General features: G+C 38.9%; 1 protein-coding gene across 7 annotated transcripts in view; it reads left to right on the top strand.

Moving 5' to 3' along the window:
• Mtm1 (myotubularin 1) overlaps window positions 1–13,309 on the top strand; it is an 89,773-nt gene that overhangs the window by 17,309 nt on the left and 59,155 nt on the right. For 4 of the 7 annotated variants that reach the window (XM_013025986.1, XM_013025987.1, XM_013025985.1 and 1 more), the window contains 2 exons: window positions 7,077–7,149; window positions 11,726–11,798. In XM_013025986.1, coding sequence (XP_012881440.1) covers window positions 7,087–7,149; window positions 11,726–11,798 — 136 coding nt within the window. In that variant the 5' untranslated portion in view covers window positions 7,077–7,086. Of the gene's footprint in view, window positions 1–7,076; window positions 7,150–9,417; window positions 9,481–11,725; window positions 11,799–13,309 lie in introns of those variants that run through there. The other 3 variants (XM_013025989.1, XM_013025988.1, XM_013025990.1) reach the window with 3 other exon arrangements.

Here is a 13,309-nt window from a genome sequence, read left to right as displayed (position 1 = left end):
CACACACACACACACACACACACACACACACACACACACACACACACACAGAAAGCAGGAGTGACAGGCTGATTGTATAAATCAAATTTGGTTGGAGTACAGCCCTGGATTCATTTCTGCACCCTGCTTCAGTGATGTGTAACCCTGAGAGCCTACAGTATTTATCACATCGCTCTGTGCAGGAATACTTTGCCAATGCTATGTTCAAAGGAAAAATGAGATATATTCCTGTTTTGCAAGTCATATTTTCATGTGAGTGGAGCACCCCTCCCTCCTCAAGTAAGCAAATGGAAACACTAAATTGATAGTGTTCATAGTCTCAAAATGGCTGCGATGTTGAACATTTCTTTTTTGTTCAGTCAAAATAAATTGAATCTCGTAAGTCCTGCTATTTACTGGCACTGCAGGTCCTGAAGAGACCTTTCTCAGAGTGATCCTTATTAGGGTGATACTCCCCCTAGAGGCTAAAGTGGGAATGGTGGCTGGCTTGTATTAAAACCACTGTCCTTTTATTTCTCTTTTATAACGCGATTGTGGCAGTATATTAATTTTTTTTACTGTGTTTAGGTTTATCATATCTATGATATTCATTTCAAGCTATCAAAAGATGCTGTCCTGAAGTTTGTTTTGTAACTCAGGAAACATTTAGTGTAATAGTATTGAGCGCTGCAGTCCTACATTCTTGGGATTTGTTTTTGTTTTTCCTCAAAAGAATCCCAAGTCAGGAGACCATCCTTGCAAAGAGCATAGTTCTGAATTTAGAGAATACTAGGTCCTAACCTCTTGTTTTCTGGCAAGTTAGAAATCAGTATTTAATATTGGGCAGGTATCCACAGCCGTCTGGATCCTCCAGAGGAAGAACGTGTTATTTAGATGCCAAGGCAAAGTCATACACTACTGTCAGGAGGATGGAAAGAGAAAACCTGCGTGCCTCTTGCAGCAAGGGCTAGTGATCTCTTGTTAGGTGACTGAGAACTAGAGCTCTCTGTGTTTAGACATTGCTAAAAAGGCCTTGTGAGGTAGAGGTCAAAATTGCTGTCTAATTCTAATGCTTTCAGATATTCAAAGGAAGGGTTTATGTGGTCCCCATCTGTTTATGGCTGTTCCAAGAGTTTTGCATAATAGGTTTTTCATATCCAATAGAAAGGTAAAAACACTTTCTTTCTTTCTTTATTTCCTCTCTCTTTTTCTCTCATTTCTTCCCTCTTTCCTTCCCTCCTTCCCTTCTTTTCTTCTTCCCCTTACCCCTATCTCCCACCTCTTTTTTGCTGGTCCTGGGGCTTGAACTCAAGGCCTGGGTTCTCTCCCTTAGCTTTTTGGCTTAAGGCTAGTGCTCTTCTACTTGATCTACAGCTCCACTTCCAGCTTTTGGGTGGTTAATTGGAGATAAGAGTCTCATTAACTTTCCTGCCTAGACTTGCTTTGAACTGTGATGATTCTTAGATCTCAGCCTCCTGTGTAGCTAGGATTACAGATGTGAGTCACGGATGACTGATGAGAACAGCTTCTTAGTTTGACAGAAGGATGAAGGCTAAGAGGAAGATTTTGTACCTTAAAATCTTTTCTCTGTGGGAATAGTCTGAGGTGGAGGATAATCTTTTTCTAGGTGTTCGGTGTACATTGTTTCAAAGTGATAGAAGTTAAAGCTGAGTCTGCTGTCCAGAGCTGTTATGCGTGGAACATTTTGATTAGCCAAAGTGTTGGTTGTTTCTTTTTAATTTAAGCCTGCATGAATTCCTGACTCAAATGAAATATTAAGCAAATGGTTTTCAAGTTCCTTTTCTAGGCCTTTATTCCCAGTTCATTCAACAAATACCTATTAGGTGCCAGGCACTATTGTAGATATTGTAAATGTAGCAGTAAGGAAAATTAGAATTGTAATACATGAGACTTGTATCCTTGTATTCTAATGGGGGCTCTCATTAGTATCTCAGTGAGGTAGATAAATAGGAACAACAATTGTTATCTGAAAGGTGCTAAGTGTTAGAAGAAGGGACAAACAGGTCAGGATGGAAAGGCAGGCCTGTTGAGGTTGTCAACAATTATAGACAACGAAGCCATGTTGTGACTTATAGTCTACTCAGTAATACCATATGCAATACTTAGGAACTATATGTTTAGTATGTACTTTTATTTGAAGGGAAGAAACCCCAAAGGTTGATTAGCTTGGCGAGTTGAGTTCTCTTAACATGCATGTGTCCTTATCTGTCCTCTTTGGTAAATTTGGGACTATTGTAAGATACCTGACTTGGTTTCTTTTCTTTTCCTCTTTTATTTATTTTTAATTGTCATTGTAGAGTTGGTATACAGAGGAGTGATAGTTACATGATCAGGTAATGAGTAATGAATACAATTCTTCTTGAACCAGGTCTCCCCTTCCATTGCTCTCTCCCGGTTTTTCCCTCCCGTCCTCACCCACAAGATATTTAGTTCATTTTCTACATAGTGTCTAGTAAGTATTACTGTTGTATTTGTTCACCCTTGTTCCACCTTTTATGTGCCCTTCCATACCCTCTCAGATACAAGCAAACTAACAAATGAGAAAAGAAAACAAAAACAGCAATGGCAACTAAAAATGTCTCTTGTCTCCTTTTCTTGGAGCTCATTTCATAGAATATTATTTTATACGATCATCTGCACATAGCTCTGATGGTTTCTTTCAGACAACTTGGAAAGGTTAAAAAAAAAACCCAGCTAGGGCTATTGACTGGTGACTCACACCCGAAATTCTCGCTACTTAGGAGGCTGAGAAATGGGAAGATTGTGGCATGAGGCCAGATGGGGCAAAATAAGTTCAGGTGATCCCTTCTCAACCCATTGCTAGGTGGAGTGGCATGTACCTATCATGCAAGCTACAGCTGAGATAGGGAGGAGGGAGGTTTCTTTCCAGCCCAGGCAAACAAAGCCTAAGATGTATGGATCGTAGTCCAAGCATATATTTTGGCTCAAAAATAACCAGTGAAAATGACAATAGCAAGGAAGAAAAAACCACTTGTGTCCCTATCTTGAGGTTCATTTTGCTTAATATCATCTTATCTGAGTTTTTCTGCTTGTCCCAGACATATACTAGTTATTGCAAATAAGGGAAACCATGGGGCCTATGTTTCTTTGGGCCTGGCTTACTTCGCTTAATATAATTTTTTCCAAGTCTTTCCATTTCCTAACAAATGGGGCAATGTCATTCTTTCTGATGGAGACATAGAATTCCATTGTGTACATATACCACATTTTCTTGATCCTTTCATCTACTAAGGGGTATCTGGATTGGTTCCATATCTTAGCTATGGTAAATAATGCTGCAATAAACATAGTTGTGCTGATATTTATAAGGTACCATGTGATTTTTTTTGTTGCTTTGTATGTCCCTCCTCCATGGTGTAACCCCTGTTTTCACTGTATTTGATGTTGGTATAATTTGGGGAGGGGAAGGGAAAAAACAAATTGTTTAAATAGGGATACAGATTGATCCATTGCAACAATGAGATGTACAAAACACTATGTCGAAAATCAAACTTTACAAATTAGGTGGGGGTGAGGGTGGGGGAGGGGGGTGAGGATGTAGTTGAGGAGGTGGGAGGGACAGGATGGTAGGGGAAAATCAAAGGAGGAGGCAACAATGCTTGATAAGAAATGTACTCATTACCTTGCTCATGTAACTGTAAACCCTCTGTACAGTATTTTCACAATAAAAAACTTATTTTAAAAAAAACAGTGAAAAACAAGGTCGGAGATGTGACTCAGTGGTAGCATGCCTGCTTAGCAAGCATGGGACTTGGAGTTGAAATTCGAGGAACACCACCACCACCACCAATAGAAAACCTCACAAACAAACAAACAAAAACCTCACAAACACATGGAAAGGACACACCCGTGTTAGGAGACATAGGGCCCAGGGTCTTGTCATCTTTGTAACAGGAGAAAATTAGGTTTGTCATTACAAAGGTATTTTTTGGGGGGGTGTGGTAAAAAATGATAGACATCTATGTTTGTTTAGAGTTCCTAATTAGCATATATATAGGAAATTAAGTTTCAATTTCTGCTTTAAAACCAAAGTAGCAAAACAATCAATAGTTTTTAAATAAAAAGAATTAGAGCTTGATCGTTAAGGTTTGGGATGAAATGCTTTATAAACTAAAAGGGCATTTGTCCAAATAAACTTCTTTTTATGCTCAGGCCAGCGTAGATTGTGATCCTCCTATTCATAAATAGATTTTGCTATAACTAGAATGGCAAGCATGTACTACCACACCCAGCCTTTTTCTGTTGAGACGGGATATCCTGAAGTTGTTTTGCCTGTGTTGGCCTGGAACCACAATCCTCCTAATTTCCACCTCTCAGTAGCTGGGAATCCAGGCCGCTGTCATCTCCTCTCTTTCTTTCTTTCTTTTGGTTTGAGACTCAGTCAGTACCTGATGCTTTTGCTCATTGGCTGGCACTCTACCAGCTGAGCCACATCTCCAATCCCCAAGGGTTGATTCTTTTCTGTCTTTTTTCATTCTTTCTCCTCTCCCTCCCTCCCTCCCTCCCTATCTGCTGTCTCCCTCCCCTAGCTACTTAGGAAGCTGAGATCTGAGGATTGAGGTTCAAAGCCAACTTGAGCAGGAAGGACTGTGAGACTCTTATTTCTCCAGTTAATCAGCAAAAAAGCCAAAAGTGGACATGTGACTCAAGTGGTAGAGTGCTAGCCGTGAGCTGATAAGTTAGGTGACAGCATGAGGGATGCCTGGGAGTTCATGCATCAGTATGCTCTCCCCCCCCCCCCCGCTTCTCTCTCTCTCTCACACACACACATATACAAGACTGCCATATGTGCCAGGATACAACCATGAACCAAATGGTCATAAGCCTTCCCTTTGTGGAGCTGACCTCTTATGGGGGCAGTTGACAATTCAAATCTTGTAAGTTTGCCCTCATTGCTTCGTCCTGGTGGTTGCCCTTATTTGAATGCTGTCACATGTCTCAGGCCTTTTTGTTGTTGTTGTTGTTGTTGTTGTTTGTACTTGTACTGGGACTTGAAATCAGATCCTGAGCACTGACCCTCACCCTTTTGGCTCAAGGTTGGCACTCTACCACTTGAGCCACAACTCCACTTCCAGCTTTTTGGTAGTTAATTAGAGAAAAGAGTCTCATGCTCTTTCCTGCCTTGAACCACGATTCTCACATCTCAGCCTCCTGAGTAGCTAAGATTACAGGTGTGAGCCACTGGTGCCTGGCCCTCAGGTTTTTCTTAATAACAGTGACCAGCACTGTGAAGCTATCAAATTATTAGGTTTTATTCCAAAATATGTTGATATTCTTCAAGATGTGTTTTTAAGAGAATAATTGTGTGTGTGTGTGTGTGTGCACACGTGTGCATGCATGCATACTTGTGTTGGTACTAGGGCTTTCAACTCAGGATCTCATGCTCTTGGTCGGCTTCTTTTCTCAAGGCTGGCACTCTACCATGTGAGCCACACCTCCATTTCCAAGAGTAACTGTTCTTTTAATGCAACCTGCCAGAAGGATTCTGTGACTATCAGAGAAACTTTGTCGAATTAGATATAGTTTGCCTCCTACTGACTTCATAGCTATCATTAATTTTGATTTAAAAATAACCTGAGATTACATAATTTCCTATTGTTGCTATAATTTTCACAAGTCTAAATGAAGATCTGCATTAAAACTGCTTTGTGTGTGTTCTGAATCTGTTTTCATTTATGTCTGAATTGTGAGGAATATGCATAATTTAAATGAAATAGATATTTTCCCAAGGAAATACTTACCAAATCAGAGCTTGTTAATTTGATTTCAGTCAATCCATGCCACATTGAATTGCCTTAATTTGGAAAAAGCAAAAATCTTGAAGGGGAAAATAGTACACAGGTTAAATTGTCCACAGTTCTGTCATTCTGCTTGGCTGCCTGTAAATTATCTTTTAAGATCGAAAACAATGAAAATTTGGGAACTATTGCACATTGATAAACATTGAAGGTTTTTTTAGATGACAACTTGAGTGTTACCAATAAAATTCCAGAATATTGTGTTTTCTGAGTTTCCTTCTATGTGTTTACTGAACCATTTGCCTTTTGTTTTTCTGTTTGTATTTTTGAGACACGTTCTGTGTTTGAACACAAGATCCTCCTACTATGTTTCTAGTGCTAGAATTACAGATTTAGACCACAACACCTGACCGTGTGTGTGTGTGTGTGTGTGTGTGTGTGTGTGTACCAGTACTGAGGCTTGAACTCTGGGCGGTAGCTTTCTTTGTTTAAGGCCAGTACTCTTCCATGTGAACCATAGCTAACATTACTGGCTTTTTGCTGATTAATTAGACATAGGATTTGTCTGCCTGGGCTGACTTTGAACCATGATCTTCTGCTCTCAGCCTTCTAAATAACTCGGGTTACAGTCATGAGTCACCAGCACATGACACTCATGACTCTTACTAGTCATTTATTATCAACCTCTGTATCTGACCTTATATCTTCTTGACTGTTATGTAAAACTCTTGGAATGTATAGCTAAGTTAGACACATCTCTGGTTTCTACCAGCCCTTAAGGTAAGAATGTGATAAAGACAACATCTGAATGCTGTTTTCCTGAACTATTTTCCCAACTCCTCAGCATTTATTCATGAGAATTGACATTTTTCCACAGTGAACGTTATACTCATTTGCCATAACGTGAAAATAATCTAAATGCCCATCAATAAGTGAATAAACAAAATGTGTTGTATTCCTTATAATAGAATTCTTTGCAGAAATAAAAAGAAATTGGTGACACATGCAAAAGCCTGGATGCATCTCAAAATCACTATCCTAACAAAAATAAACACTAAAGCAAATATGGCATATGACTTCATTTATATGAAACATAAGCTAGCATATGGTGATAGAAATCAGGTCAGTGGTTACTTTCCTATTGGAATTCTTTCTCATAGTACCTTGTTCTGCTTGGTTCTTCATATTTCTCATCCCATAGGCAGGGCCTATGAAGTTAGATTGGTCATTGCCAGATAAAATTGAAAAATCTTTGGTATCACATATGGAAGTTGTAATATATATCTAGTTAATGTAGTATTTTGTCTTCCTTGGTAGGGTTTCCAGTATGGCTGCTGCATCAACTTCCAAGTATAATTCACACTCCTTGGAGAATGAATCTATTAAGAGAGTAAGTTGAGTTTTCAGATTTATATCTCTCCCTCTCTGTCTGTCTTCCTATCTTTCTCCTTTCACCCCTTCTTCATTCCCTGCTTCATTTCTGTCTCTTTATATTTGAATATTAAGTAGTCACTGTATTTTTTAATTATTATGATTTTCATAATTTGTTGACTTACTTTAACTACATATATATATTAGATACAACCTTATAGGTGTTCGGTGTATTTGGTCTCTGTAAATCCTTTTTTTTTCTTTATTGAGATTAAGTGATTAACATCAGTTTTACAAAGTTCACAGTATTGTGGGATAGTGATACTTAGTTAAAGTCACAACCACATTTTAACCTTCACAAGGCACATTGTCATTATCATGGTCTATAATGCTTATGGTCTCTACAAACTTTGATGCCACAGTTATTTTTTCCACTTCGGGTGATAAGTACATTTCTTTCCTTTTGCTTAGTGTAAGCTATTCCGTCTGTCTCTCCCATTCCCTTCCTCCCATCTCTGCCCTTGAGTTGCTTATGAAGCTTCGTGTTGCAGAACCTGGGTGTCAAAAATTGCCACCAGATCTTACATTCCAAGTATCAGTCCTCTGCCTTGAAAAGCTTTCTAAAGGGCACATTGGAAGGCCAGGGCTCCCTGAGCAGTCTGCTGTACCTTCCTAAATATTAGTTTTTTGTTGTTTGTTTGTTTTCTCATCCTTAGGCTTGAACTCAGGGCCAAGATGCTGTTTCTGAGCTGCTTCTGCTCAAGGCTAGTGCTCTATTACTTGAGCCACAGCGCCACTTCTGGCCTGTTCTGAGCAGTTTATTGGAGATGGAGTCTCAGGGACTTAGCTGCCCAGGCTGGCTTTGAATCACAATCCTCAGATCTCAGACTCCTGAGTAGCTGGGATTGCCAGTATGAGCTACCAGCACCCAGAGGCATTGTTTTCTAATTATGATGACAAAAGAGTTACATGTCCACAACAAATACAACTTTAACAGAAAATGATTTCCCAGTAGCCCCAGGAAAAGTGTGCAATTCGAGGGAGATTTTGTAACATATATTGAAAGGAAGAGATAAATTTAAAGTAAATTTTTATTCATGGACCCGTAAGGCTTTAACATTCTTCACTGGAAAGGTTAATTTATGTTCCTACCCAGAAGCATGTGCAGATACTCAAGCAACCAGAGAGGATGCCTTTTCATTTTATTTCTTGATTGCTGACAGGGCTGACCTTTTATTATTAAAGCGTTTTATTGTCCATTCCTGTTTCTTTTGTGAAGTGACTATGTCTTTTGCCTGTTTGCCTTTTGGCTGTTTGGAGAAGATTCTTATTGATTAATAAGTGTTGTTTATATCATGATAATTAACTCTTGCTTACATATCTTATTAACTTCCAGTGGTTAATAGGGGGGTATTTCATTTTCACACGTTTTATAATGTATTTCAGTAAATGTTATCATATCTATCGCTCTCTCCCATTTCTCCCCAAAATGTCCACAGGTTTCATGGTAAAATTTTTACGTTGCATAACCTCTCTGTGTGGTATTTTCACAATTAACCCACCCCTCAACAATCTGTCTGCTTTTCCCCACCCACCTACCATTGATCAACAGCATCCATTTTCTCTGTTCTATTTTCATATATATGCAATGTATTACAAAATTATTCACCCTCTGCCTATCACTTTTCTTCCCTTCCCCCTTTCTTCCCTTAATTCTATAATGTAATAATTCTTCTTTCTAGTTTATTGTCAGACTTTTGAAATTTATTTATAAAGGTTTAGTTTTAATATATAGAAGTTTAGAGATATTTTCTGTTCTGTTTTGTTAGAGACAGTGTCTTGCTATACTGTAGTCTGAGCTGGTCTGGAACTTGTGATCCTATTGCATCAGTCCTCAAAGTACTGGGTGTATAGGCATATTACCACCATGCTTAACTTTCACATTTTTTAAAATGTAATCACAACTGTCAATGTTTTCCTTATGTTTTCTGTTTAGGGTGTCTACAAGGACCTTCCTCATTCCAAGATTATAGAAGTATTTTTTATCTTTTTTTAAAAGGTATTTGTGATACAACAGTCAGTTCTAAACCTAAGAGTAACTTCAAGCCTGCAAACAAATTTTTTTTTGTCAGTCATGGATTTTGAACTCTGGGCCTGGGCACTGTCCCTGAGCTCTTCAGCGCAAGGCTGCACCACTTAAGCCACAACACCACTTCCAGTTTTTTGGTGGTTAATTAAAGATAAGAGTATCACAGACTTTCTTGCCTGGGCTGGTTTTGAACTGTGATCTTCAGATCTCAGCCTCCAGGATTACAGGCATAAGCCACTGGCGACCAGTTTGCAAACAATTGTAAGTCACTATGTAATGCTACTCTGCTATCAAGCCATGTGCCCTGTGCTACTCAGACATTGACATTCTTATTTGGGGTTAATATGTGTTTTTTTTTCCTCCTGACTGAACCACATATAACATAATTAGAGGCAGTATTAAGGGATTATCATTTCTTTCCAGTCTTACCATTTATATAAGGTGTGTGGTTTTGCTTCTCCTGGAGGTAGGTATTTCTGCCTGGGAACAATTTGTTTTGGCCCCTTAGTTAAACTTGCAAAAAAATTACGGAGAATTGTGCACCTGTAATCCCAGCATTAGGAGAATGAGGCAAGAAGATTATGAGTATGAAGCCAGCCTAGGCTGAGTCTCAAAAGAATATTCAAAATTAACTAGGAATTTTATGATTGGATCTGAATAAAAAAGATAAAGAGATTAAAAATCCAACATTCTTTGTTGATATCCCTTTTTGATAGCTTATATCTCACCTAAGTATACAATTAGCATATCTCTTATTGTAAAATAAATCTTTCCATGTGCACAACACTTAGTAATTCACAAGTGCATGTTGGTGCATTTTATTTCAGGTAATATTTTTATTTCCAGCAGAATTTACTCATGAAATGATTGCCATGAGATTTTAGAAAGCAACTCCGAAATGGAATGAAACTTAGTGGCAAAAAAAAAAATCTTTTGCCCAAACAGGTGTCCATGATGTGGCTTATATGCCATAAGTGAGGCGCATAGCCCATCATTGATATCACCCGGCGGCTTGAATAACTTGAAAGATGTCTTTGCTGGGCAACCAAGTTACCATAGCAACTGAAGTCTCAGAACTCACCTGTGAGGGATTTGTTTGTTTCTTTCTTTGAAATGGTCTCACAGTGTAGCTCAGGCTAACCTGGAGCTCATGATCCTCTTGCTTTAGCCTTTGTGTGCTGGAGTTACAGGCATGCACCACCGCATGTGTTTTAGTGGCTAATACTTTGCCTACCTGGCAGAACTGAAGTGATTGGGTAAGACGTATGCCTTGGAATACCTGTAAAGTCACTGGAAAATTTGTTACAAATGGCTCCTAAGACCCTGAGCAGCTCAAAGGTTCTCCAAGGGACCACCCTTTCTCTTATCTAGAATAAGGCTCTTGGGAAAGACAAGGAGGGATCATAGTAAAATGAGACTGCTAATATGTTATAACACTTATTTTCTGACATTATAATAAGATTCTTTACTGTTCTGGTTAAGGCCCATGAACTGAAGTTACCCATTTTTTATTGTGCTGGTACTAGAACTTAAGGCCTGGGGACTATTCCTTAGCTTTATTATCCTGGCTAATGCTTTACCTCTTGAGCCACATGTGCACTTACAGCTTTTTGCTGGTTAATTGTAGATAAGAGTTTCTCAGATTTGTCTGCCTAGGCTGACCTTGAACCGCACTCCTCAGATCTTAGCCTTCTGAATAGCTAAATTTACAGCTGTGAGCCACCAGCAGCACATGGTAAAATTTTCATCTTCTTCAAAAAATATGACTGAATATTGAGTATGAAAAAAGAAAATTGCCACACTATAAGTGTATCTATAGAGTGTGTGCCCTATTTGTATTTTATCATTTTCCTGAAAGATGCTAACTTCAAAATGCTTAGAAGCATTGTTTAAAAATGAATATTATTAAAAAGAATGCTAACATTATTTGAATGTAGACTAAGAATGAACACACCTAACAGCTGTTGCTACCAGATCAGGATTTTGGTGGGGCAGGAAGGTGGGGGGGATTAGTGGCTTTGTTGTTGTTTGTGCTAAGAATGCAACCTGGGACCACACACATGGCAGGCACCCACACAACTATTGTTGGAGCGTCATCCACAGCCCCAATTTTTTTTTTTGGTTTGTATTTGCTGATTTTCTTGACTGCTACATCTCTCTTTAATATTTTCATCTAAAGGTATATTTCTAAGCCAAGTGCCAGTGGTTCATGCCTATAATCCTAGCTACTCAGGAGACTGAGATCTGCGGATCAAGGTTTGAAGTCAGCCCTGGCAGGAAAGTCTGTGAGACTCTAATTTCCAATTAACTGGTCAAAAACTGGAAGTGGCACTGTGGCTCAAAGTGGTAGAGTACTAGCCTTGAGCAAAAGAGCTCGGGGATAGTGCCCAGGCCCTGAGTTCAAGCCCCATTACTGACAAAAAAATTGTCTATTTCTATTTAGAGCATTCCAGGCTGCTTTAAGACCCTGTAAGAATGTTGTGTGATGCTTCTGCTTTGTTTGCAGATGTCTCGTGAGGGAGGTAATCAGGATCTCAGTGAGACTGTTCCTCGACTCCCTGGAGAAATGCTGATTACTGGTAAGGATTCTCTGATTCTTGGATTGCAAAAGTGGAGGAGTGTAGCAAAATCACAGGGCTTCAGTTCCCCTTACTCTGTTCCAGTCACAGAGACAAACAGGCATGTATGTTTAGAAGCCTTAACCCAAGCAAAAACCGGTTGCATGTCTTTCCTGATCCATGAGTTCTTTATAAGAGCTTTGTGCTCATAGATAGTGATGTTCTTGTCTTTGTACCAAGAATGATTTAGTAAAACATGGGTTATCTCTTTAAAAAGTCTCTTACTGTGACATATACCTGCATGGTTTAATGTTCTGAGAACACAATGATATTAGAGTTTCTATAGCATATGCTTCAAAATGATAAAGTTAAAAGCTTAAGCAGTCTTCTCTTTGAGATAATAGGAGACCACATTGGTTGAAAATAGATTTCACTTACCAAGAAATAGAAGTCGGTTATATCGAGGTAACATTTTGATGTGTTACTTTTTCATGATAAGTGTGTATTAGGAGGAAGACGTTGACTTTGGAAGGGACAAGTCTTTCATGGCTTAGAATACAGAGGCATCTGTCAGCTCTGAGCAACATGCTAATGTCGTAGGCATCCAAATTTCGCATTATAGTCAGCACCTTTCTCTCCCAGGAACCAATAGTTTACCACTGAAACCACTGTTTAGTCAATTTATTGACTTAAGGTCCAGGATTTTACCTTAAATGGCTAAATCACAGTGATAACTAGATGAAGACTCTAAAATGAAGGTACCTTTGTGAATTAGTAAGCCATGCACTGAAGAACCATGGGAAATGATTCTTTGTCTACAGACTTGCACATATAATTCTGGTTTTGAAACTAAAACACATCTATCTCAATTTCTGGATAAGGGCAAAGATGTTTTCCTTTTGGTAGTGTTCATATATGATACCTGGTCCTGGATATCAGGGCCCAAACCTTAACCAAGATAGTTATTAATGGAATTGGCATGAAGTAGCCTTCCTTGGTGATTTTCTTTTTGGAACTGAGGAAAAATGGATTTCAAAATGATTTGGGAAAATTAAAGGTCAATACAGTCAAGGAGATCCTTGAAAGATAAACAGAAACATGTATTTCTTATCAACTTCTGAGTTAGGTCTCTCATGTTTGTTTATACTAAAGATGGCCTTTTCTCTTTGAAATAAACCTAGCTAAACTCTTCTCCAGACTATTAAAAGAGGTAGCATGTAGACAGATTCCTAATTCTGGCATTAATTTACTAAAGACATCGTGAAAGCTGGATGTAGTGTTACCAGTATTTGGGAGGCTGAGGCAGGAGGATACAAGTTCAAGGCCAGCCATGTCTGAAAAACAAAACCAAATTGTGATATTTGTGTAGTTGGGGTTTGCAAACTTCAGTCCCTCAACCTAGTTCATGAGACTGCCCTATGTGAATTGCCATCATCCAGTTGAAGTAGCTCAAAAACTCACTTTTGTAGCCATCTGAGGATAATGGCAGAAGTACCCTCATTCACTTTTGTTCTCCAGCTCTTGGTTCTTTG

The sequence above is a fragment of the Dipodomys ordii genome, unplaced genomic scaffold, assembly GCF_000151885.1.
Source record: "Dipodomys ordii isolate 6190 unplaced genomic scaffold, Dord_2.0 Scaffold89, whole genome shotgun sequence".
NCBI lineage: Eukaryota > Metazoa > Chordata > Mammalia > Rodentia > Heteromyidae > Dipodomys > Dipodomys ordii.
This window is presented reverse-complemented; position numbering and strand designations above follow the sequence as displayed.